This window comes from Leptopilina heterotoma, unplaced genomic scaffold (assembly GCF_015476425.1).
Source record: "Leptopilina heterotoma isolate Lh14 unplaced genomic scaffold, ASM1547642v1 Lhet_114, whole genome shotgun sequence".
In the NCBI taxonomy this organism is placed as follows: domain Eukaryota; kingdom Metazoa; phylum Arthropoda; class Insecta; order Hymenoptera; family Figitidae; genus Leptopilina; species Leptopilina heterotoma.
Window position 1 is genome coordinate 2,278,171 of NW_025110833.1, and position 25,512 is coordinate 2,303,682.

The following is a 25,512-nucleotide window of genomic DNA, read 5'->3' on the forward strand; positions in this document are numbered from 1 at the left end:
ACCTAATAAATATAATTATAATAATATTAAAAAATTTTATTTAATAAATTAAAAAAAATTTAATATATGATTATATGATTCTGAAAAAAATTCCATTCTTATTGTAAATACAAGAATTCTTAAACATAGATTTCGATTTCATCTCCAGCAACTTTGTCTGTTTCAAAGACACATTTCTTTTTATCTTATTAAAATTTTATAGGAGAAACTTTCTTTTGAAAAAGTGTGTTGAAAATTGTTTTTCAAATACGTGTGCAACTTTTTTTTTTATACATTCAGATGACGAGAGAAGTTTGTAAGACTCAAAACAATACCTTTGTTTTTTTCCTCTTTTTTTTCTTCATAAAAGTATAAAATTTAAACTTTGCATAATATAATTTAAATAATGCAAAAATCTGATTTAGATTTGAAAAAAAAAGAATATGTTTCTAAATGGAAAAATACATTTTTTCAGAAGTAAAGAGAATATTTTTAAAACTAATTCACATATATAGAAAGAGTTATAATTTTCTTTTATTTTTTTCTTTTGCAAAAGAATTTATTCCTTTGAAGAAAATTAAACAGTTTTAAATAGACTTGAGGGAAAAATAAATAAGTTTACCTTCTCTTAATTAGCGGTTTGAATTTTACTCTCGTATTAAAAATTTCATTTTTCTCCCCTTTTAAATTCTGTAATTTTTTCACAAGCTTTAAAAAAATTCTGTTGGAATTGAATATTTCAAATGAAAATACTGAATGCGTCTAATTATATTGAAAACCAGCATGAAATATACATTTTTTTAAATGAAAAGAGAAAAAATGAAAAAAAAAAAAAAACACAAGAGTAAAAATAAAAATACATAAAAGTACATAATTTACCTAATTTAATAGGAATAATAATTATCTACAAATAAAATTCTCTATTTTAATTTTCCCTCATTCCCACTTTAATAGCGAATAAATTTTTCCTTTTTGGTGGAAAAAAAAACAAAATTTTATGTATATCATAATTTTAATTCTTCTAATTTATTCCATATAAAATAAAATTAAATATAGAGAAAAAGTAAGCATAATAAAGTGTGAAAAAAGAGAGCAAGCATGAGAAGAGAGAAACGATTCCAACTATTTTTATAAAAACTTTTTACCTCACTTTCAAGTGGAGTGATCTATTTATTACACTATCTATAAATTTTCAGTAGAATTTATATCGATTCGGTCAGACGGAGGAAAATATACACTTGCGTTGATTTAATGTAAAATTCTTCTTCTCTTTCTTTCTTTTTTTTTTTAAAGCGAAAAACTTTTAAAAATGATTAAATGCAAAATTGCACAAGTTTTTCTTTTTGACGAATGCTAATAATAGTTGTAGTAAAATTTTTAATTAAAAATAAAATCAAACTTATTCACATGCTAAAAACTGATGTCATTATAAATAGTTGTGCACAAAGTGTATCAAAATATATTTTATATATCAAATTTTCCAACAAATTTAATCTAAAACTTTACACTCAATGTAAACGTTCGTTTGTTGATTAGCATATTTCAAAATATACTTTGATTCACCTGTAACTTCGCATATTTAATTTTTTTTCATATTTCATTTACAAATTCAAATTAATTAATTAATATATTTAAATATAATAATTAAAAATTTATAATTAAAAATTTGATGAAAGTTTTTACTAAGAGAAAAATTAAATTATTATTAAAATAAAATATTTTTAATTGAAAACAATTTTGTTGAGAAATAAAATGGGGTTTAATTTCTCCACTTGAGAACGCCAAGGTCACCACTAGATGGCAAGAGAAATTCCAAGAAGGAACTGAACTGCCACCTAGCGGAGACCTTGGCGTTCGCAGGTAGAGAATAGCGTCTTGTGAGTCCTACGTCTGTAATTTAAATAAATAAATAAATTAAAGAAAGAAAATAAATAAACAAAAATGATTGTAAAAATGTAATTAAAATAATAGAAGTCTACCTAAAAATGGGTTTTTTTTTCGTTTTTTTTAAATGCACTTTAAGTTATTTTCGAGATGTTAATTAGATTTTAACCAAAATGTAAATATTGTTCCTTTTTGAATAAAATAACATACCCTTCTGCAAAATGTGACGTATATAAAATGAGAGACGTCGACAACACTGCTCACAAATGTTGTACAAATCCACGGCACTAAAAACAGTCTTCGGTCCTAAAAAAAAATATAAATCTTTTTAAATTCTATCATTTGTGCGTGTTAAAAAGACGTAATTCAAACAAGTTCTCATAAACGCTGGGATTTTCTTTCTCCCTTTTTTTCATGTATCTATTTTTTCATCTTTTTTTTTAGTTATCTCCAAGGTTTTTTTTCCATTTTTTTTTTTTGCTTCACATCATGTTGAATTCGCGCAAAAAGAGTGTTTTAACTGAGGTAAAGTATTTCTCATACACTGAAAATGTTTTTTTTTTCATCAAGATCCTTAATATACGTGTTCCTTTTCATTTCTATCATTAAAGTAAAGTGAAGAAAGAAAGAATTTCAGTTGAAAGAAATAAGAGTATATTTGATATGATCAAAAGACATTATTTGATATATTTTTTTTTAAAAACAAGTGCGAGAAAATTGAAAAATATTATTTCTAGATTTCTTTCGTTAACTGACAGTGCTATAAGAGGAATGTCAAAATATTTGACGGAGGTAAAAAACCAATGTTTATCTAAAGAGAATATAGAGAGAAAGAAGAAAATAAAAAAAAAATTGATTCCGATTGAACCCGGAATAAAATTTCATATTCTTTTTCTCTTTAATAATAAATAAATGAATAATTAATTAAAAAAAAAAATTAGCGCAAAACTTTACAAAGACTATCGTCTTAAAGTCCTTAAAGTTTCAAACGATCTCTAAAATATTTACGAAAGTTAATTATAATATCAACCGCGGGGTTTTCTATTGTGTTTGACGTATTATACAGCGGAGAGAAAATAATTGGAGGCAGGGGGAAATGTAGTTAATTTATGAAACAAAATGAGGAGAAAATTATATCAACATCAAGTTTATTTTATACCTACACCTTTTAATAGAATGAAACGAGAATGTAAAATCAAAAATTTCAGAATTGTTAGGTACGAACAAATATCTTAAAACGAAATAATCCTCTATTCTGGATTGTTAAACCATCTCGTAGATTATTTGCCTGCCTCTTCATTTAACGAATCACAATGAAATGGACGCAATGAAATATTTGACGCTGTACATGTGAGAGCTGTCTAAATTTCTAACTGCGTGAGAAATTATATTATTATTATTATTATTATTATTATTATTATTATTATTATTATTATTATTATTATTATTATTATTATTATTATTATTATTATTATTATTATTCTGCATATTGTAGAAAACTACAATATTATATTTAAATACAACTCGCTTTTCGTTGGAATTTTTTTAAACATAATATAAAAATAAAATAATTTTCCCACCGCATGCAAATATATCAGGCTTCGTATTCATCGGCTAAGAAATATTATTTACTACTTTTTTTACCATTTGCTACTGTTTGGATACTTTTTTTTTAAATTTCTGACACTAAAAGCTACTTTTTTCTATGTTTGAGAATTTGCACTAATTTAAATTCGCTAATTAATTGGAATAAAAAAAATTATTCTCAAAAATTTTAATAAAATTCTTACAAACAATTCAAAAAATTTAAATACAATTTTTTATAAACGATTCAATTATTTTCAAAATTCAATTATTTTCAATGTCTATTATTTTAATAAAAAATTTAATAAAATAATTCAATTGATTAAAAAAAACCTTTATAAAATTTTTTTTCAAACAATTAATTATATTCATAAATAATCAAATTTTCACAGGAAATCAATTTTTTTGAAACACAATTTTCATAAAATTAAAAAAATTCAATTATTTTCAAAAATTTTAATGAAATTCTTCGTAACAATTCAATTATTTTCATATAATTTTAATAAAATTCTTCATAGAAACTTAATTAATTTCAAAAAATTGTCGAAATTCCATTATTTTTAATGTCTAGTATTTCAATAAAGTTTCACAAAAGAATTGAATTATTCAAAAAAATTTTGAATAAAATTCGTTGAAAGAAGTCAATTGTTTTCGGAACATATATAATTCTTTGGAAAAATTGAATTATTTTTAATACAATTTGAATAAAATTTCTTGATGGAATTTAATTATTTTCTAAAATTTTAATGAAATTCTTAGTAACAATTTAATTATTTTCATATAATTTTAATAAAATTCTTTATAAAAATTTAATTAGTTTTAAAAATTTGGTGAATTAAATTTAATTATTATTTAATTATTTTTAAAATTTTGTCGAAATTCTATTTTCAATATCTGATATTTCAATAAAGTTTCTTAAAAGAATTGAATTATTAAAAAAAAAATGTTATAAATTCGTTGCAAGAATTCAATTATTTTCATAATTTATAAAATTCTTCTGAAAAATGAAATTATTTTCAATACAATTTGAATAATGTCTCTTGATAGAATTTAATTATGTTTAAAAACATTAACAAAATATGTTAATTGTAGAATCCACTTATTTTTAAAATTTGTCATAAACTCTTTAGAAGAATTCAATTATAATTTTCAGCATAATTTGAATAATAATTTTTCGTACGAACTTAAAGTTTCTTCTAAGCAATTGAATGTATTTTTACAAATTTTATTCATTTTTATTATTTTTATTTATTATTTTCAGAAATAAATAAAATTTTCACAGGATTACAATTATTTAATTAACTTAATTTAATTCAATTTCAATAAATTTTTAATACAATTTTAATTGAATTCTTCGAAAAATACAATTATTTTAGAAAATTTTATTAAAATTCTTCGAAAGAATTCAATTATTTTCAAAAATTGATAAAAAGTCCTTTATAAATGTTCAATTTTAAGAAATATTCAATTATACAATAAAATATTTATTTTTGTATTTAAATAATTTGAATTCTCGTGTAGAACTTTTTAAAAGAATTGATTTAAAATTGAATTTCAATTAAAATTTTAGATAATAATTGAATATCAGAAGCGTTACAGTGTGAATTTTTAGAAATAATCTTTTAAAAGATTTTTTAATTGAAAAAAATCTTTGGAAATTTTCATCGTTGTGAAACTGTAATAATATTTAAATTTTCATTTTGAAATTAAAATGATTAAAGATTTGAATGATTTTATTTAAAAATTTCAACAAAAAAATTATTGAATTTTGGAAAAATTACAGTAGTAATTTTTTTAAGAAATAGTTAAATTTCAAAAAGGCTTTACATTGAAATTATTTAAAATATTTTAATTCTTTTTTTTTCCTGTGGAAAAATAAATATTTATTAAAAAAAAAATTATTCTATTTTTGAATGTGATTTAATTTAGAAATTACAAAAAAATTGATGCATAAAATTCAATTTTTTTGGTAGCTATATTTTTTACTACTTTTTTTAGTCTTAAAGCTACTTTTTGCTACTTTTTTAAAATTTATTATCGAGTACTAAGCCCTGAAATACAAAAAGCTAAGCTCTGAGAAAAATGCCATATATGAACAAAATAAATCATTTGATTTACATCGAGTTAAATAAAAAAATATTTCTCCATATAAATTATTTATTTCTTCAAAAATAAAACTTTTATTCGTCAAAAATAATACTTTTATTAAATAGAATAGAATTTATTTGAAACAATAAGAAAAAAGATAGGCTCAAGAGTTAAAAGGATTTAATAATTTTTCATGGCTGTGTAGCTATTTGGTATAATATAAAGATGATCGAGTTGGAAGGATAATTGCATGTGACTATAATTCACAATATAAATGCAAAAATATGCGTTCTATTATTTTTTTTGTGTCCTCCTACATTATTTTTATTCAACTTTTTGCAGAAAATACAATAGAGTGGTGGGAATATTGAGTTTGGCTGTTTCATATATGGAAAAGGTGGGAAATGGAAACTTCTGTATTGGGAATGAAAGTGGATCGAGACTGAACATCTCACTCCCGTTGAGAAATATTGAATTTTCCATATACGAACCTGACAAAGCAATGCGACCTTTAACACCTCCAATGAACAAATTCTATGGACTTGTTTATTTTCTAAAACTGTAAAAAGCTCATCATAAAAAGTGTAATTCAACTTTTTTTTTCCCTCAAAATTCACACAGGGAATTATTATCTAGATATTATTTTTCTAACAAAAAGCTAATTAAAAGTTAAGTAGGTATAAGTATATTTACAGTATAATATACAAAAATAAGTATTTAAATTTTAAATAGATTTTTTTTTTAATGTAAATATTTCCTATTATGATTATTATACAACTAAAATTTATTTAATTCAAATAATCAATTACATGCTTTTGTCAAATAAATATTTACTTGAATGAAATAATTTTTATTTGTGTCAATTTTTATTTTTAATTATTTCAGTCAAACACTCAAATACAATTTATTTGAATTAAATAAAAATTATTTGATTCAAGTAAATTTGATAATAGGTAATCGGTTACCTACTCGGTTAATAAAAAAATAATTATTAACCATTATTACATATTTATACTCCATTTACGTCATTCAAGATAAAATTTATAAATAACAATAAAAGTCATCAGTATAATAGTCGAAGGGTTGATTTTGAAGAAAAAAGATTTCGATTGAATCGATGGTACTGAAAATTTGATGAAAAATAGCGTTAGATACGAAATCTCAAGGCCCGAGGGCAAGGTTTTATCTTTCCAATAAATTTTCTGACCCTCGAGAAAAAAAAAAAGTTACTGTGTTAGAAAGAAAGTATATCTCCTCCTCAGTATCATTGCAATTGTATTTTTGTGTAAATTTTTTTTTTCTTTTGAGGAACATATGTCTTAATACATTTTTCAAATAAGAGTATAGCGTATTTTTTCTCCATCGAATAATATAAAGAATAATTTTTCAAGTTGTCAAATGATAAGAAAAAGAGAAATAAAGAAGGTGAAAATTATACTGAATGATGATTTTATAAACTTATATATTACATATATATAAATACTATTTTGGAAATTGGATGAGTCTTGAGCTAAAACATTAGAGACACTGGGATGATAAGGTAAAAGCGATGTGGTTAACAAAAGGAAACACTTTGTCCAAGTTTCTGATCTAATTAACAGTGTTTGGGAATAATTTATCAAAGTGTGAGTATATAAGCATATGTGTGTGTGTGGCGTAACTATTTTAGACATTTTAGAACGAATCTGTCTATCTCGGGTGGCAAATATATAATATTTATTCTTCCATTTATGAAATGAATAGAGAATTTAACGTTTATTTTCAAATCTTATTTAATAAAAATGATTTTTAAAAATTAAAAAACTAAATTTTACTTCAGGAGTAATGATTTATTTACTCTTCTTTACCTATTATTTACTACCATTTACCTACTATTTTTGTAAACTACTTACCTACATTGAAAAAAATTTATTTTAATTCCAGACTTCGCACTCAATAATTAATTTTAAAAAAGTATTTTCCTTCACTATAATTACTATTTCTCGGACGTTAAAGATTGATTAATAATTAAAAAAGTAGCTTTAAGACTGAAAAAAGTGGTAAAAAATTATCGAAAAATTAAATTTGGCAACGTTTTTCTTATACCCTGCTAATAATTTCAATTCTAAATTTTTTCCAAATTCAATTATCTTCTAAATTTTAATTTAAATTGCTTAAAAAATACGAATATATATTTAAAAATAATTTTTAAAAGTAAATTAATGAAATTCTTTAAATAATAAAATTTATTTAATTTAAATTTGGCGAAATTTCCAAATACTTAATTGGAATTTTGAATAAATATGTTTAATTTTTCACCAGACTTTAAATATCTATTCAAAACATTTTAACTAAAATTTTTCAAGAGATTAACTTTTCTTCATAATTTCTAAATTATCCACAATAATTTTTGTTCAATAAATATTTGAATACTTATTTATTTTTCACAAGAATTATTAATTATTTTAATAATTTTACTATAAAATCTTTTTGAAATTTAACTATTTTTTTAAATTTATAATAAAACGCATTTAATATTCAATTATAATCTAAAATTTTAACTGAAATTCATTTATAAATTAAATTCTTATTAAAAGGTTCTACAAGAATCAATTATTTAAATACAAAAATAAATAATTAATAGAATAATTATTTATTTCTTAAAATTTAATACTTTTAAAGAATTTTATGAAATTTTTTGAAAATAGTTGATTTTTTTAAAATAATTTTAATAAAAATTTTTTAAATAATTATATTTTTCAAAAAATGTATTTAAAATTGTATTAGAAATAATAAAAATTATCTAAAGGATTTTATTATTTATGAAAATAATTGAATTCTTGCAATTTAAGAAAATAATTTATTTAAAACTATTTTATTGAAATTTTTTAGATAATTGAATTTTCTTTTGAAGAATTTTATGAAAATTTAAAAGCACAATTCAATTATTTATCAAAATTAAAAAAAATAATTTATTTTAAATTATTTGATTGAAATATTTTAGATAATTGAATTTTTTTCAAGAATTTTATAAAAATTTGAAAGAATAATTCAAATATTTTGAAAAATTTCATTAAAATTGTATTAGAAATAATTGATTTCATTCGAAAACTTTTCTTGAAAATTGTATTTTAAATAATTCAATTTCTGTGAAAATTTTTTTTATTCTAATTGAATTTTCGCGAAGAACTTTATTAGATATTTTTAAAATAATTGCATTCTTTTGAGAATGTATATTAAAAAAATATTAATAAAATTAATATTAAAATAATAAATATTAAAATTTACATTTAGCAGGGTGTCTAACAAGGATTGAGAAAAAAATTCCCTTACTTTTCCATGAGTTTTCCCTGACTTTTTCCCTGACCTTTTACCAATTTTATTTTTGCTTTCTTGAGACAAAAATATGGTAACTGACATATTTAAGAATAAATTAATATCTAATGATAGAAAAAAACGGTGATAAAAATCTTCTAAGTTTTGTTAGGTTAAACAAATTTTGTATTCACAAAAAATTTTAATTTTTGTATAAATTTTTAGAAATTTCCCTGACTTTCAATGAAATTCTCTGACATTCCCTGACTTTTCCATGACTTTTCCCTGACCAAAGAAATTCCCTGACTTTTCCCTGACCGTTAGACACCCTGATTTAGTGAATAATTGAATTTCAATGAAGAATTTTATTATGTGTGAAAATAATTGAAGTCTTGCGAAAAATTTTCCAATAATTTTTGAAAATAATTGAATTTTATAACAAAAATTTTGAATTTTGAAAAATTAAATTATTCGCTCAATAACATTTTTAATTCAAAACAATTTTGCTGAGAGATAAAATGGGGTTTAATTTCTCCACTTGAGAACGCCAAGGTCACCACTAGATGGCAGGAGAAATTCCAAGAATTAACTAATCTGCCCTCTAGCGGTGACCTTGGCGTTCGCAGGTGGAGAATAGCGTCTCCATATTGAATCTCAAAATGTTCCTAATTTGATAATTAGGATTCAAATTTTAAATTCACTTTTTTAATTAGAAATTTTTAAAGTCTAATTTTTTTATCCGTAGTCTTAAAATTAATTTGTTTACTAAATAAAATGATATTTAAAATTACGGTTAAAAAAAATAGTACCATTAGTGAATTTTACCAACAAAATAAGTAACTTACTTTTAAAAATAATAGGTATCTAAATATTTGAATGTGGCGAAAAAAGTGTCGCGTGAATAATTATTTAATAAATACACACAGGCCTTAGCCTGCGAATTTATTAAAGAAAAATTATCTCTCAAGAGGAACGATAAAAATACGCAGATTGTGGAAAAAAAGAATAAAAAAAAAGAATTCAGAGAAGAAAAAAATCCTTCATCCAGAAAAGAATAAATGCAGATTTTGGATAAAATAAATTGTAAGCCGGATATACATTTTTTTCTGTCTATATTGGAGGATTTTCAGAGTAAATCCTCTCCAGTGGCATTAATCTCGGTTGGTACCTAAATGCTTTTCCCTTGGCTTCAACAATATGTGTATATATATATATATATATATATATATACACCTTTACCGTTACGACAAACTTTGGTTGATAACAAACACAGGGGGTTGTATTATCGTGAATTATGCTACACCTTTAGAATTATCGTGACATGAGAGGATGGGAAAGAGTTGATGAAGCGAAAGTGTGCGCGAGAAAACACCCAAGTGATGAGACAGCATTTTGTCATGTTAATGCGAAAAGAGTGAAACGAAATTTCTTCATTCTAGGTCACCGACGTGATTTATTGCATCGCAATTTTTTGAAATCTCCTTCACCTCTAAAGGAGATTTTTTATCATAAGATTGAAATAAATGTTTGGCGTTTTCATTTCTACGATATAGGGTATATATAAATGTATAAAAATAAGACGAATTGATTGAGGAAGAAGAAGTGAAATGATAAATTCGTAAAGTTAAAATTCACTACAGAGTTCAATAAAACGTAAACATTAAATTAGTAAACATTAAAATATACATTAAAATATACGTTAAAATATAAATTAAAATATAAACTAAAATATAATTAAAAATATACATTAAAATATACATTAAAATATACATTAACATATACATTTACATTAATATTTCTTTACCAATTAATTAACTATATTAATCTTCATATTCTTTCATTTATTCTGTTCACAGTTTGAAGTTAGTTTTTGTGTGTGCTTTTGTTCTTTTTTCTTTAAAAAATATTGTTTGATAAATCGAAAATATGCAGGTATTTTTTCATGATTCAAAATAAAAAATAATATTAGAAATTAGTAGCAAATTGAATTAAAGTTAAACAAAGAATTTTAAAAATTTTTTTAAATAATCTTGTCTGTTCATAATTATAATAGAAAATTTGATTAATTCAATTTTGTTAAAAAGTATCAATACTAATTGAATTTCTGCAAAGAATTTTACTGTCTATAAAAATAATTGAATTCTTCAAAAGAATGTTATCATTTATGAAAATAATTAAATGTTTGTGTAGAATTTTATTAAAATTTTTGAAAATAATTGAATTTTGGAGAACAATTATTTAATTATTTATAAGGATAATTGAAATTTAAATAAGAATTTAAAAAAATTTTTATACATAATTGAATTTCTTACGAAGAATTTTATTACTTTTGAAAATAATTGAATTGTTTTTTTAGAATTTTATGGAAATTTATGAAAATAATTGAATTCTTGTAAAGAATTTTATTTAAAAATAATATTCAAAAGAATTAAGTAAATAATCTGAACAATTTTGCTATTTATGTAAATAATTGAATTCTTGAGAAGAATTTTCTTTACAGTTTCTAGAAATAATTGAATTCTTTCGACGAATTTTAATAAAAATTTTAAGACAATAATTACATTTTTCGAGGAAGTCGATTAAAATTGTATTAAAAATAATTGAAATTCTGCAATGAGTTTCACTATTTATGAAAATAATTAAATATATTGAGAAGAAAATTTTTAAAATAAAATTATAATTACGGTGACTAACTTGCCTTGATCATTTTCGAAAAATTTAAATAAAATTTTTTAAAAGAATTGAATTATTTTTAATAGAATGTAAAACATTTTCTAATATTTCAAAAATTTTCAATTATTTGTTTATAAGAATTCAATTATCTTGAAACAATAGAATTGGAAAATTTCAAAAATCTTATTTTTCAGAATTTTCAAAAAAAATTTCGAAAATTAAATTTCATTAAAAATTTTTAAGTGTGTATCTTTTTTAAAATTAACTAATAAAAATTTTAAATATTAATCTTCATACTAGGAAACATGAATACATTAGAATGTGACTCTTTATAAAATTAAATTATTTATGAATTATTAAATTAAAATACTTTGAAAATTCGATTTGTTAAAATGTTTTTAATGAAATTCTTTAACAAATTTAATTATTTTCAGTTGAATTTCACAATATTTCTATTTTGCAAAATTATTCACTAAAATTAATTTTTAAATCAATTTTTATTACAAAATTCTATGAGAATTAAATTATTTAAATACAAAAGTAAATTATTAATTGAATAATTAAATATTTCTTAAAATTTAATTCTTATAAAGAATAATTAAATTCTTTTGACGAATTTTAATAAAATTTTTATAGTTACATTTTTCAAGGAATTCGATTAAAATTGTATAAAAAATAATTAAAATTTTGCCATGAGTTTTATTATTTATAAAAATAATTGAATTATTGAGAAGAAAGTAATAAAAAATTTGTAAATAATTGAATTCCTGTAAAATTTTTATTATTTATGAAAATAATTAAATGTTTGCGTACAATTTTATTAAAAATTTTTTTAAACAATTTTCTTTTCGGTAGTGTTATTAAAATAGTAGAGACATTGAAAATTATTATGAGGAAAATTTTTGAAAATAATTGAAATTTTGTTTAGAATTTTATTAAAATTTTTAAAAATAATTGAATTTTGAAGATGAATTTTATTATTTATAAAGATAATTGGGATTTTGACGAGATTTTTTTTTCAATTTGAACATAATTGAATTTTGTGATAAGAATTTTATTACTTTTGCAAGTAATTGAATTTCTGCAATCATTTGTAACTTCTTCAAAATGCAATTTTTTTGTGTTTTTAACTAAAATTCTTCTTTAAATCCATTATTATTTAATAATTAATTAAATATATTTTAAAAAATTCGATATATTTCAGAAGAATTTGAATTATTAAAATTTTTCGAAAATCTAAGTTTTTTAAAAATTTCTAATTATAAATTCATTCAAAATTGAAATTTTATAAAATTTCAAATTAAAACCTTTTGAAATTCATCTATTTATGAAAATAGACAGTTCTTCATAAGAATTAAGTTATTTAAAAAGAAATTATTGTCAGAAATTGAAAGAGTTGAATGTTTTTGTATTATAACTTGTGATAATTTCATATAGTTTATGAGGCAAACAAAAAAGACACAAAAATTCAGAATTTTCTTATGAATTCTAAAAATTTAATTTCTTCCCGTACTTTTAATAAAAATCCCTCAATTTTCCTTTAAGGGGAGGTTCTCATTGCGGAGGCCAAAATAAACACAAACTTTGACAATTTTTTGCGAGGAACGGCTATGACTTAACGATGTAATTTTTTTTTCTAAATAAAGATACTTTCTTGAACTTTTAAAATATATATTTCATTTTAAAAAAAAATGCAAAATGGCGGCCAATATGGCGCATCTAGAAAATAATGTTTTATTAAATAGGGAAAACGGTGGGCATTCTATACTGCGCAATTTTTAGTCTAAAACAAAAACTCAAAAATTTTTATAAAGGTGACATCCTAAAGAATAGGTTATACCTAAAAAATAGTTAAAAAGTTAATAAAATGTCAAATGGCGAACACATTTTTAAAAAAACTGCGTTTTTGCATTATTTTTCCATATTTGACCTCTTGTAAAAATCTCTATTGTTAACAATTTTATCATATTATAGGTATAACCCCAGTAGAATTTAGTTACCTTTAATTAGCCGCAAACCCGAAGTTGATTGATTAAATAGTTTAGACGCTACGATGCCCACCAGTTTGAAAAATCTTGTTTCGAGAAAACCGCGTTTAAAGTTTGAGAAACATTTTTGTGCAATAATTTTATTCTTTGCAATTCTTTGTTCAATTTGCGTATATGATAAATATCTATAGGTATTTAGGGTCGCTCTTTACGATTCTGAGGTCAGATTTGCAAAATTTTTAAAAATTGATTCGATTTGCCTGACATTTGTTACTCAGTGCTCGGGACGGCGGTGAGTTCAAGACTCCATAAAAACGAAAATATTCTTCGGATCAAAAAATCGCTATACACACATATTCTACATATATATAGCTTTAAAAAAATACAATAAAAAAGAAATCAATTTTTTTGACTCCCGCAATGGGAACCTCCCCTTAATTTCCTGTCTCAAAATATATGATTAAAAATTTTTACGTTCTATTATTTTTAAAATTGCTATTTTCATTTGAAAAAAGGGAGTAAAAAGTTAGCCGCGCACGAATTGTTGCTAGTATTTATTAATAATATTCAGCACAGAAAAGTTCTGAATTTTACTTTATTTAGCACCTTTAGTAAAGAAGGATAAATAAAAGTAAAGATTAAAAATACATCCGCTTGTATTTATTCCCTTTTTAAATCAAAGACTGCAAAAAAATGTTTTAATAAAACTTTGTATTAGTTTTCACCTCGATTTTCAGAACGAAGAACAGAAAAAAGAAAACGGAAAAGAAAAGAAGAAAAAATAAAACACACACAATTTGTTGAATAAATGGTAATGGATTTTTCTTACTTTGATTAAGCCGTACACAAGCAGAAAGCAGCAAAAAATCCCGCAGGATGAGGAGATCATCAAAGCGATGCTGAGTTTTATTGCAGCTGGAAAAAATTTACTAAAATAGACTGAAAATAATGGAAATAAGTATTTTTACTTACTTGGAGACATAAAGTCCGGCTCCAGAAAACTTGATGATCCTGGTAATTGTGTTTCTCCGGAAAAATATTGACTTTCCTCATAAAGCATTATTCCCAAAACTCCTAGTATCATCATATTGTATATCTGTAAATGATTAAATGTAGGGATTATAATTTCTCTCTCTCTCTTTTAAGCTCTTCCTAAATCTAAGTGAAATTTGGCTTATTAAAAGTTTTAAGTACCACACTCTCGTTCGATGAGTTTATATCTAACTATAAATACATCCTAACAACGCAATCATGATAAGTAAGATTTCACTGGATTTCACTCAAAATGGATGAAAAATTGATAAAATATTGAAATATTCTTAAATGTTGTGTTAAAGTTGAGTTGCTATTTACAATCTTCGATCGCAATGTGACCTGAAGGGTCGCAACAGCAGTTTGGTTTATTGCACTATTGTTTACTTCTTACCTACATTATTGTGAAATTCTTCAAAAACCCCCTCTACTCTCTTACTCAAATTATCAAGAATTTATTTTCTAACCAAGAGTTTGTTAAATAAAGAATAAATATTCTGCACTTCAAATATTGTCTTCTTTATTTTTTGCCCAATATTTTATTATATTTTAAAAATTTAAATATTTTATTATATTTTAAATATTTTATTATTTTATTTATTTTTCAATATTTTTTATAGTTACTTAAAATATAAAGTTTAATATATGACTAGTATAATAAATATATGTATTTGAATTTTTTCGAAGAATTTTTTATTTAGATTTTTCCAAATCTAAATAAATTTCCTTCGAATTGGTTTCAAATGCGCGATAATTTTTTTACAGATAAAATAAAATGTTTTTTATGGTAAATTCTACTATATACTGGAAAGGTAAACAAATGGTTGAAAAAAATACTCTGCCCTCTTTGAATGATGCTTTTTTTATAATTAAACTTTAATTTAGTGTGAATATTGTACGTGATTCCCCTCAGACTCGCACTTAAATTTGAGTTTTCGATCGAAAAACTTTTATTCGACTGAATTTAAATTACGCTTCTAAGCGAATTCATATGAATGCAGATCGTCCAAGCATTTATTTCAAATACATTTTTCTTTTTCTTTTTTTTCTGCAATTGGTGAATCTACTGTATATAAAAAGAATTATTTTTCAAGTAAATTCTCTTTACGTTTATTTACTCAATGCATGTTTCTGTATTTTCAATTTTTCATTAATAAAATTATTTTCAGAAAATTTTCTATTAATAATAGTACTGAGATTTCTTTTCTATTTCTTATTTTCTCATTGAGAATATATTTTTATTTCCTTATTATTATTATTATTTTTTTTTAATTTTTTTTTATTATTTTTATGAAGCCTCATTTTTATTATTAATAAATATTTTATTTTATCACTCGGTTGTCTTCGTTAATTTAAAAACTTCTTCTTATTATTATTATTATTATATTATTATTATTATTTTTTTTTGGTACAAACATTTTTCTTCTACAATAATTGCTATGTGCGAATAAATAATTATTTTACGTATAAAAAATAGATACGTTGAATTTAAATAAAAAAATTTCGAGAATAAAAATGAAATGATATTTCAGAACGTCAATTTCAATCGAGAACTAAATTGTCAAAGTAATGTTGCAATATTGAGGAAATTGAAACCCCAATTTAAAATGACACGGTATTGAATTTCACATTTGATAAATTTTTGCCATCCATCTTTTTTTTTAGAATATTTGCAATTCCTTATATAAAATTTTATATATACATAACGTATTGTAAACTGTATAAAAATATAAACTTTCTACTAAGTACAAAAAAATGTAAATTTTCCTATTTTTTTTATCACATTTATAAGAATCATAAGATTATATCTAGGAATTTTCTATTCTTTCATTTGTTTCTTCTTCCTTAGATAGATAACATTAGTATAATAAATAAAAAATTTATTTTCCACTTGAGTCAACTGCAAAATTAATGTCAAGTACCTATAAATATTTTAATCTAATTTTTTCTGTTGGAGATGGAAATATTTCTCGAAGCTTGAAAAATTATTAAGCATCATTAATTTCATAGTCTTCTTATTTCAAAAACATTGTTTAACTTTCATGAACGTTTATGAATCTTTCATTTGAAGGCACTTTTATTATTCAGTATTCTCATTTTAGATTTCTTAAAGACCACATTTCAAAGAAAAAAAATTTAAAAAAAAAAATCTAAAAATGCACTTAGGAAAAAATTCCACTCAAAGAAAAGGAACATTTGACTCAAAAGCTACTAAACTATTCATTTGTTTGAAATAAATTGCATTTGGTTGAAAATAAAAATTTTGTTTATGCTAAATAATATTGAAAAAAAAATTAATCAAATATAAATGAAATAAATAAAAAAAAATAAATGTACAAAATTATTAATTAAAAAATTTGATTTAGTAAAAATTCGTACGAATTCATAGTATTTTCATACTGTAACGTAAGTAAAAAATCAAAAACTATTAAATTAACTACTTAATACATACTACTAAAAAGTTTTCTAAGAAATAGCGGAATTTTTTACTAATTTAAATTAATTTAAATAATTTGAATAATTCGAATAAATTGAAATAATTTAACTAAATATAATTTACAAGTAATTCAAAATTAGAAGAGACGTTCATACTAAACAAAATTTATTTAACCCAAATAAACATTTAAGTGATCCAAATAAACATTTGCTTCAATGTACTAAATATTCCTCTCAAACAAAGTATTTAATTCCCAGAAGTAAATTTCTAATTAAACCAAACAAATGTTTAGCTAAGATGCTATGGCAATTCATTTATTTACTTGATTCAACCAAAATTTTGTTGTTTCAAACAAATTATTCTCGAAGTCTACCAAAAAATAAGTGTAAACACACTTTCTTTTATTTATTATTTACAAACTAACAACAAACAATATTATGCATAAAAATTCTATATAAGAATATTTAATATGATAGAATAGAATATTTAATATCAGAGAGAAACTTTACTATAATAGAATAGAATATTTAATATAAAATATTATAAAAAAAATTCAAAATTCAAAATAATAAATAATAAATTGAAAAAATGTATATTTAAGAGTACAAGAGTACAAATACTTTTGTACATAAGAAGATTAGCAGAGCGACTTTCTTTATAAATAAAATATTTGAAATGTTGATAAAAGTTTTAGACTTTATAAGTCGAAATTAGATTGAAATTGAGGTTAACTGAAGATGTATTCCAAATTAAATGCAAACAACTAGAACTTTATATGTATAGATGAACTGATGACGCCAAAGCAGCAAGCAAAGGACAGTGAACATCTCTTGAAGACGTAATTTCTCCACTAAAGTTCAGTTGATCGATTTCGTGGTGACGACATTATTATAATCCCTTTGATTTCACCATGTCTCTAAAGTATTAGATTTTAACATATAATCAACTGTTTTTCCTATTTTTAGTTAATTTTCTATTTAATTCATTTCATTAATTTATTTATATTTTTTATTAATATACTATAATTTTTTTGAACACTACTCATAATACAAATCTAGATAATAAGTAGTATGTTGACAACTATAGTTAATTATTAATATTCAATTACACCTGCTTTTACTTATTATTTTTTATCTTATTCAATTACATTGATATTCTATATTTTTTAAATTAATTTTTTCATTTTCCTTTTCAGAATTTAGAATTTTATTAAAATTCTCAGTCGAACAAAACGAAAGGAGATTAGAATGGCTTTTTCTCTATTCAATTGAATCGTATCCTGAGAGTCTAATCAATACTTTTCTTTTTCTGTATCCAAGAGTTTTATTTTATTTTTCTTTAAATCTTTAGTCAAAATTTTGTTTGTAGAATAAATTTGTCTCCGTTCTAAAAAATTATCATAATTGTCATTATTAGTATTATTTTTATTTATTGGTTTTTTCTTTATTACTATTATTATTAATTAATGTTCCTGAAGTCTCGAAAGTTCTACGAACGACAAAATTTTTCCTACTTCATTTAATTTATTTTATAAAAAAAAATTATTTCGTTTATTAAAAATACTAGGTAAATTCCTAACTAAGCAAAAATTTCAAATTTACATTCATATTTCATATTATTCATTTTATATATATATTTTTTTTATTTTTTATTCATATTTATTTTCATTCATACCTATTCATTTTTTTTCTTTATTTTATTCAGTAAATTTATAAAAAAAACATTGAAACAGAAAAATTTTTGTTCATTTCAACGTTGAGAACTTTGGGAAAATATTATTTATTATTTTCATTATTTTATTTTCTTATTACTTTTATTATTTCATTGCTATTGTTATTATTATTTTATTCTTTTATTATTTTTATTATTTTTATTATGACGTTATTGTTATTATCGTGGTTAATTTAGTAAAAGGGTAAATCAAGACGTCCCTAGGTAAATAAATTGTCCATTTTCGTTGTGGCACAATAATTTTCGAGGTAAATTACGATGGACATAAAAGAAGACTTTTATTATTATTGCTGAGTAATTTAAAAAAAAATTGTTATATAATAAGCTATAATGAGATTTTTATAACGAAAATGATATATTATGTAATATTATTGTAATCCTGGTTTCTGATTACTTTGATAATTTTGGAATATGGTTTTAATGTATTTTTATTAATGAATAGAAAAGGGAGCTACCCTATAGAAAATTTTTACTTATTATACTTTTTTCTTATTCTCTCAAATATTCTTTATGACGTTTATTATACGGTCTCTATAAGTGTATCAGTTTTCATCCTTTCAAACGATTTCATGAAATTCGAAAATGTTACGTTAGAATTGAACTCTAATTATTGTCAATGACTAAATGGAAGTTTTATGGCGTTTCTTCAATAAAAAAAATACATAAATAAATAAATAAATAAATAGATGAATACAAAAATTAATTGAAAATACATAAATAAAAACAATAAAAAAATAGATAAATAAAAAAATGAATTGTTAAATAAATAAATTAATAGGTAAGTAAATAGGATATGACTTTTATAAACAAACTATTTTCTCAACTGATTTTGAAAATATTTGATTAAAAAATATGTCAAGAAGAAAAAAATTTCTATTCAATTCTATTAAATTTCTATACTAATTTTGTATTCTACCGGAGTCAGGGATGAAAACGAGACCAGAAATATAGAATCAATCAAGTATATATATATATAAGGTTCATGACTGTTTACTAACGAAGAACGAACACAGATATTTTCTTTTCTGTAAAAAATAAAGAAATTATGAAATCCAAATAATAGTTAAAGTAACAATTTTTTCTTTCAATTTATTACATCATTTCATCATGATGTATATTTTCAATAACTAAAAAGTAAAAACTAATAGAAAAAAAAAGAAAATAAATAAAATAAGAGAGAAAAATCAACCTGATCCTTTTCTCTCTTTTTACCTTTTTCTTTTGTTTTAAAAGTTTATCAAAAGATTGTTTGTGTTTTTGATTTCTCCTACTACACACACATATATGTGTATACCTGAGCTGATAATTTCAAATAATTCTTTCTAAAGTAAACTTTTAATTGAACATATTCAGAATTTCGAAACTTAATAAATAATTTTCAAAAGGAAATCAATTTTCATACTATTGAATTTATTTCGATAAACAAATAAAAGAAAAGAAATAAAATGTAGACGGAACAAAATATTTTTTAAATAAAAATATTAAAATGTTATTTAATTCAATAAAATAATATCATAAAGTAATTTTTTTATAGATAAAAATATAAAATGGATAAAAATTAAATTTCAAATGAATGAAAATTAAATTTTAAATTCAAAATGGATTAAAATTTAATTAAAAATTAATTTTATCTGATTTATGAATTATATGTATATATAATATGCAGAAAATACCTAGCTATGCAATATTCATGTGTTCTAAACTTACTGCTCATTTGAACATGGCTTCTGGTTACGTATAAAGTGGAACACTGTTATAACTTTAAAAGAAATAAGAAGAAAGAAAAATAAAAGAAATTATTATCCAAAGAAGAAGACTGAGCTAAGAGACTATTATCTAAATTATGAAACGAGAAAAAAATTTTTAAGACACAGAAAAAAAATAATAGCAAAAGAAAAAAAGTTTCAAAAAACCTCAAAAAAAAAAAAAATAGTTTCAAAATCTACCAACATCGAAAGAATTTTAATTTTAAAGAATAAATTCTAAAAAGTATTTTGACAAACAGTATATCCAAAGCAATTGATGAGTTTAAGAAAGTTTGAAATTACTTTTTCTTCCTTTTCTCTCTCTCTCTTCTTTTTTCAAATCCTAAAACTTTAATCCACTTCATTCGCTATAGAAAACATGATATCAATCGATTTCTTTCCTGCGACAAAAGAAAGGAAGAAAATTTTTGTTTATAGTTTGAAGATTAAGAAAATTTGAAAAAGAGTTTGACAAGATAATGAAATATCTTTCTGTAAAAATTAAGATCTTGAATAAATGTTTAAATGATAGATACTCGAGTTTACACTTTTCCAATTACTCAACTTCTCTCATTTATGTTCTAATTAATCCTTTAAAATTGCTAAAGAACATGTTCGATCAATTACAAATTTTTTAATCATTTAATCATTTCTTTTTAATCATTATAATTGCAAAACTGTAGATTATTATCACGAATGATTATTTACATTATTCTTTGTATTATTAATGACGAATGATTATTTACTATTTTTTACTAATTTTTTTGTTATTATTTACAATTTTATATAAAACAATAAAATAATAATGTAATAATGACAATAATAATAATTGCGAAACAAGTTAATGATGAAAAATTATTTATAGTATTTTTTTATTGCTTACAAGATTTTTGAAAACAATAAAATAATTGTTTTATAATAATAATAATAATAATAATAATAATAATAATAATAAATAAATAATAGTAATAACAAAATAGTAATGATAATGATAATAAAAAAATGGTCAGAATAATGACAATAATACTGATATTAACAAAATATTGATAATAGTAACAAAATAATAATGATATTAATAATATAGTGATAATATTATCAAAATAGTGATAATAGTTACAAAATAGTGATAATAGTAACAAAATAGTGATAACAGTTACAAAATAGTGGTAAACTGATAAAAATAATATAAAAATAGTGACAATAATAACAAAATAGTGATGATAATGATAATAACGGAAAAGTGATAAAAATAAAAATAACAAAATAGTGAAAATAACAATAAAATAGAGATAAAACTAATAAAGATAAAAGTGTGATAATAGTAAAAAAGTAGCGATGATAATAATGCTAAGAAAATAGTGATGATAATGATAATATCAAAATAGTGATAATAATAACAAAATAGTGATAATAGTAACAAAATAGTGATAACAGTAACAAAATAGTAATAACAGTTACAAAATAGTGATAGACTGATAAAAATAATATAAAAATAGTGACAATAATAACAAAATAGTGATGATAATGATAATAACAGTAAAGTGATAATAATAAAAATAGCAAAATAGTAAAAATAACAATAAAATTGTGATAATAGTAAAAAAGTAGCGATGATAATAATACCAAGAAAATAGTGATGATAATGATAATATCAAAGGGGCTGTTCAAAAAATACGTAACGCTTTAGGGGGGAGGGGGGGTCAAGCTATTTGTTACGGTCAGCAGAAAAAATGTCGCTAATGTATACAACATTGCGTTACATGGGGGGAGGGGAGGGTCCAAATTTCCGAAAAATAGCGTTACGTATTTTTTGAACGGCCCCAAAATAGTGATAATCAAAATAAGAAAATAGTGATAATAATAACAAAATAGTAGTGATAATAAAAATAAGAAAATAGTGATAATAAAAATAAGAAAATCATGATGATAATGATAATAACAAAATAGTAGTAATAATAAAAATAAGAAAATAGTGATGACAATGATAATATCAAAATAGTGATAATAAAAATAAGAAAATAGTGATAATAATAACAAAATAGTAGTGATAATAAAAATAAGAAAATAGAGATAATAAAAATAAGAAAATACTGATGAAGATAATATGAAAATAGTGATAATAATAAAAATAACAAAAAAACTGATAAGAAAATTCTTATACCTAATTAATTAAATTAATTTTCAATATATACATTACAATCATAAGAGGGGAGAAAAATACTCTAATGCCAGAAATTAATAAATTGAAAAAGATATTTATTATTGACCCAATTTTTCTATTGTTCAGCAAAAGGGTTATAATTAATGATACTTGACACTTCGAATCCAATAATTTTCTATTGCAATCGTAAAGCACATGCTGTTATGAGTAGTACCGTTTTCACACAAGTTACAAACCGTTAAAATTGTCTCAAACTTTAATAAACGATTGTTATTTTTTTTTCAAGTGGACTATTTTTGAAATTTTTTCTTTTTTCTCCATAAATTATTTTTGATTATTTTTTTTCTACGTACTCTAGTTTTGAAATTTTTTTTTCTACATAGATTATTTTTGAAAATTTACAAGAGAAACAAAAACTAGAGAATAATTTTATTGTACATTCTTTTATATGAGATAAAATTAAAAAGATTGGATTTTCAATTAAAATTGTGATTCACTTTGTCATGTCGGGAGGAACATAATCATCCAACAGCAGTTTTTATAGAAAAGGCAGCATTTAATTTATTGCTCGCATAATAATAAATTGTCGGGAGTTTTAAAATATAGGCAACTAATTTCTAAAACAAGGAGTGCTTGGCTTTTTTAATTAAGAGTCAATTTCAAAGTACAATTCGAGAAGGATGTGTATATACAGTGTCTCAAGTATAATTAAAAAACATGACTCGAAAAAAAATTTACTTTAACAAATATTAGCTGTTTTAAATTTTTCCACTTTAAATTACATGAAGCTGTGAAAAATTGCTTTTTTATTCAAATTCACTAAATTCCGTATCTACATATTTTAGATCGAATTGTCTGGATGTCAAATTGTCAATTATGAATGTGAAAGAAAAGAAAAGTGATAAATGTTCGGAACTTCAATATTTCTTCATTAGAGACTTTTAATTTTTTAATTTAATTAAATTTCAAACATCATTTAAGTTGGATTTTCTATATAATGTTCTCATACTCTATAGAGAGGGGAAAAAATAAACTCTTTTGGGAATTTTACACTTTTTTACGTGTTTCAATAAAAAAAAAAGTTTAATTCAGAGTTGCTAATTTTCCCCTATTAGCATAAAACGTGCAAATTTAAATTTGTACACAAATTATAAGTTTAAAAATTCTTATATCAATGCATAAGGTTGAATAATGGATTTTAGGGATTATAAAAGATCAATATAATTCTACAGTGGATAATAATTATAAACTAATAATAATGAGAGTAATAATCTGCATTGCAAATGAGGCATAATATAAATGCAACACCTTGTTTTCCAATATTCTTTGTGACTTAATTAACAAATTAATTAAAGCACCTTTCATATAATCCCTAATTGCTTGATGACCACACACATACACATATACTATACACTAACACACACTATAAATTTTAATGACATTTTGCTCTATTGTTTCATTTTTTATTCACACACAAAATAAATTAAACGGTGAAAAAAAGAAATTTATCAAAGAGAAAGAAAGTTGAGTGATAAATTTTTTTATCTTTTTATTCATTAATTAATAAAATTATTATTAACTTTTACAAAACTAAATTTTTTACATTACATAACAATATTGTTATTAATAAAATTAAATAATAAAAGTATTAATAAATGAATAAACAAATGAATAAAATGAATAAGTGAATAAATAAATAAATAAAATAAATCAATAAACAATTAAATTAGACAAAATATTGTAGAATCAAGAAATAAATCCTCGATAATTATTTTTTTTAAATAAACAAATTAAATGAATAAATAAACAAATGAATAAGTGAATAAATAAATAAAATAAATGAATAAACAATTAAATAAAACAAAATTGTAAAACCAAGAAATAATTTCCAAAAAGAAAAGAAAAACGAAAAGATTTCTCAGTACAAAAATTCCCCCTCCCCCCTTCTCAAAAAAATGAAATTCAATTATTTAAATATTTACATACCGCACTGTAAATTGCACACGCGAAACTTCCTCTGCGGACTGATCGCCAACAGCAACAGGATTGCATGATTGCCATGCTTGAAGCACATGGACAAGCATGGATTTTGAGAAAAAAAAAATTTTTTTTCCCTATCACACGTGAAAATTTATTTCGACTTTTGTCCACTTCTACTTATTATTCATTCTTGTCCTTTTTTTATATTAAAATGAATGTAGAAGGAAAATTTTTTTAATAAAAAATAATGTAAATTTGGATACAAAATCCTTGGCGATTGTTGCGAAAAATTCTTCATTATTTTTTTTGTTTTTTTTTTTAAATATATATATATATATATATATATATATATCAATATTTAATGGTAAAGTTAATATTAAAGGAAGAGCTATCCTGGAAGTTGAAATCAACCGCACGGGGTGGCAACGACTGACGTTCCTCATCACATTTGCTCTTCTTCTTAGTTTCGAAAACGCATGCGCTTATAATCGTTTTATTTACCCTCTCACAGTTTACCACCACGCAAAATTGATATTTCGCAAAATCAAAAATAACATCTAAACAATAATTTGTCTACTAGAGAAAAAGAAGAAATCATTTTTGTATTTTTCCGTAAAAATTAAAAATTAATTCTTTAAATTATTTTTAATTTCTTTTTAAATTCAAAAATTCAAAAATATTTCTTATTTTTAGTAATAAATAAAAAATAAAATATTTATTTATTTTTAGTAACAAATAAAATATAATATTTTTTATTTTTAGTAATAAGTAGAATAAAAAATTCTTTATTTTATTTTGTTATTAAAAAAGCCACTAATGGTACCATTATTTTAACCGAGATTTGAAATATCAATTTATTTAGTAAACATATTATATTTCTAAAAGTAAAATTACGTTTTTTAATTTTCAAAATTTAAAATAATCACATTGGATGTT

The 25,512-nt window shown here is 21.9% G+C and overlaps 1 protein-coding gene across 3 annotated transcripts in view; it reads right to left on the reverse strand.

Annotated features, from left to right (window-relative positions):
• LOC122507535 overlaps nt 1-25,512 on the reverse strand; it is a 234,795-nt gene that overhangs the window by 4,697 nt on the left and 204,586 nt on the right. The window contains exons 1-4 of one of the 3 annotated variants that reach the window (XM_043620306.1): nt 24,583-25,151; nt 14,463-14,586; nt 14,320-14,405; nt 2,074-2,169 (exon numbers count right to left, since the gene is read on the reverse strand). In XM_043620306.1, the coding sequence (XP_043476241.1) occupies nt 2,074-2,169; nt 14,320-14,405; nt 14,463-14,586; nt 24,583-24,657 (381 nt within the window). In that variant the 5' untranslated portion in view covers nt 24,658-25,151. Of the gene's footprint in view, nt 1-2,073; nt 2,170-14,319; nt 14,406-14,462; nt 14,587-14,684; nt 14,919-24,582; nt 25,152-25,512 lie in introns of those variants that run through there. The other 2 variants (XM_043620327.1, XM_043620316.1) reach the window with 2 other exon arrangements.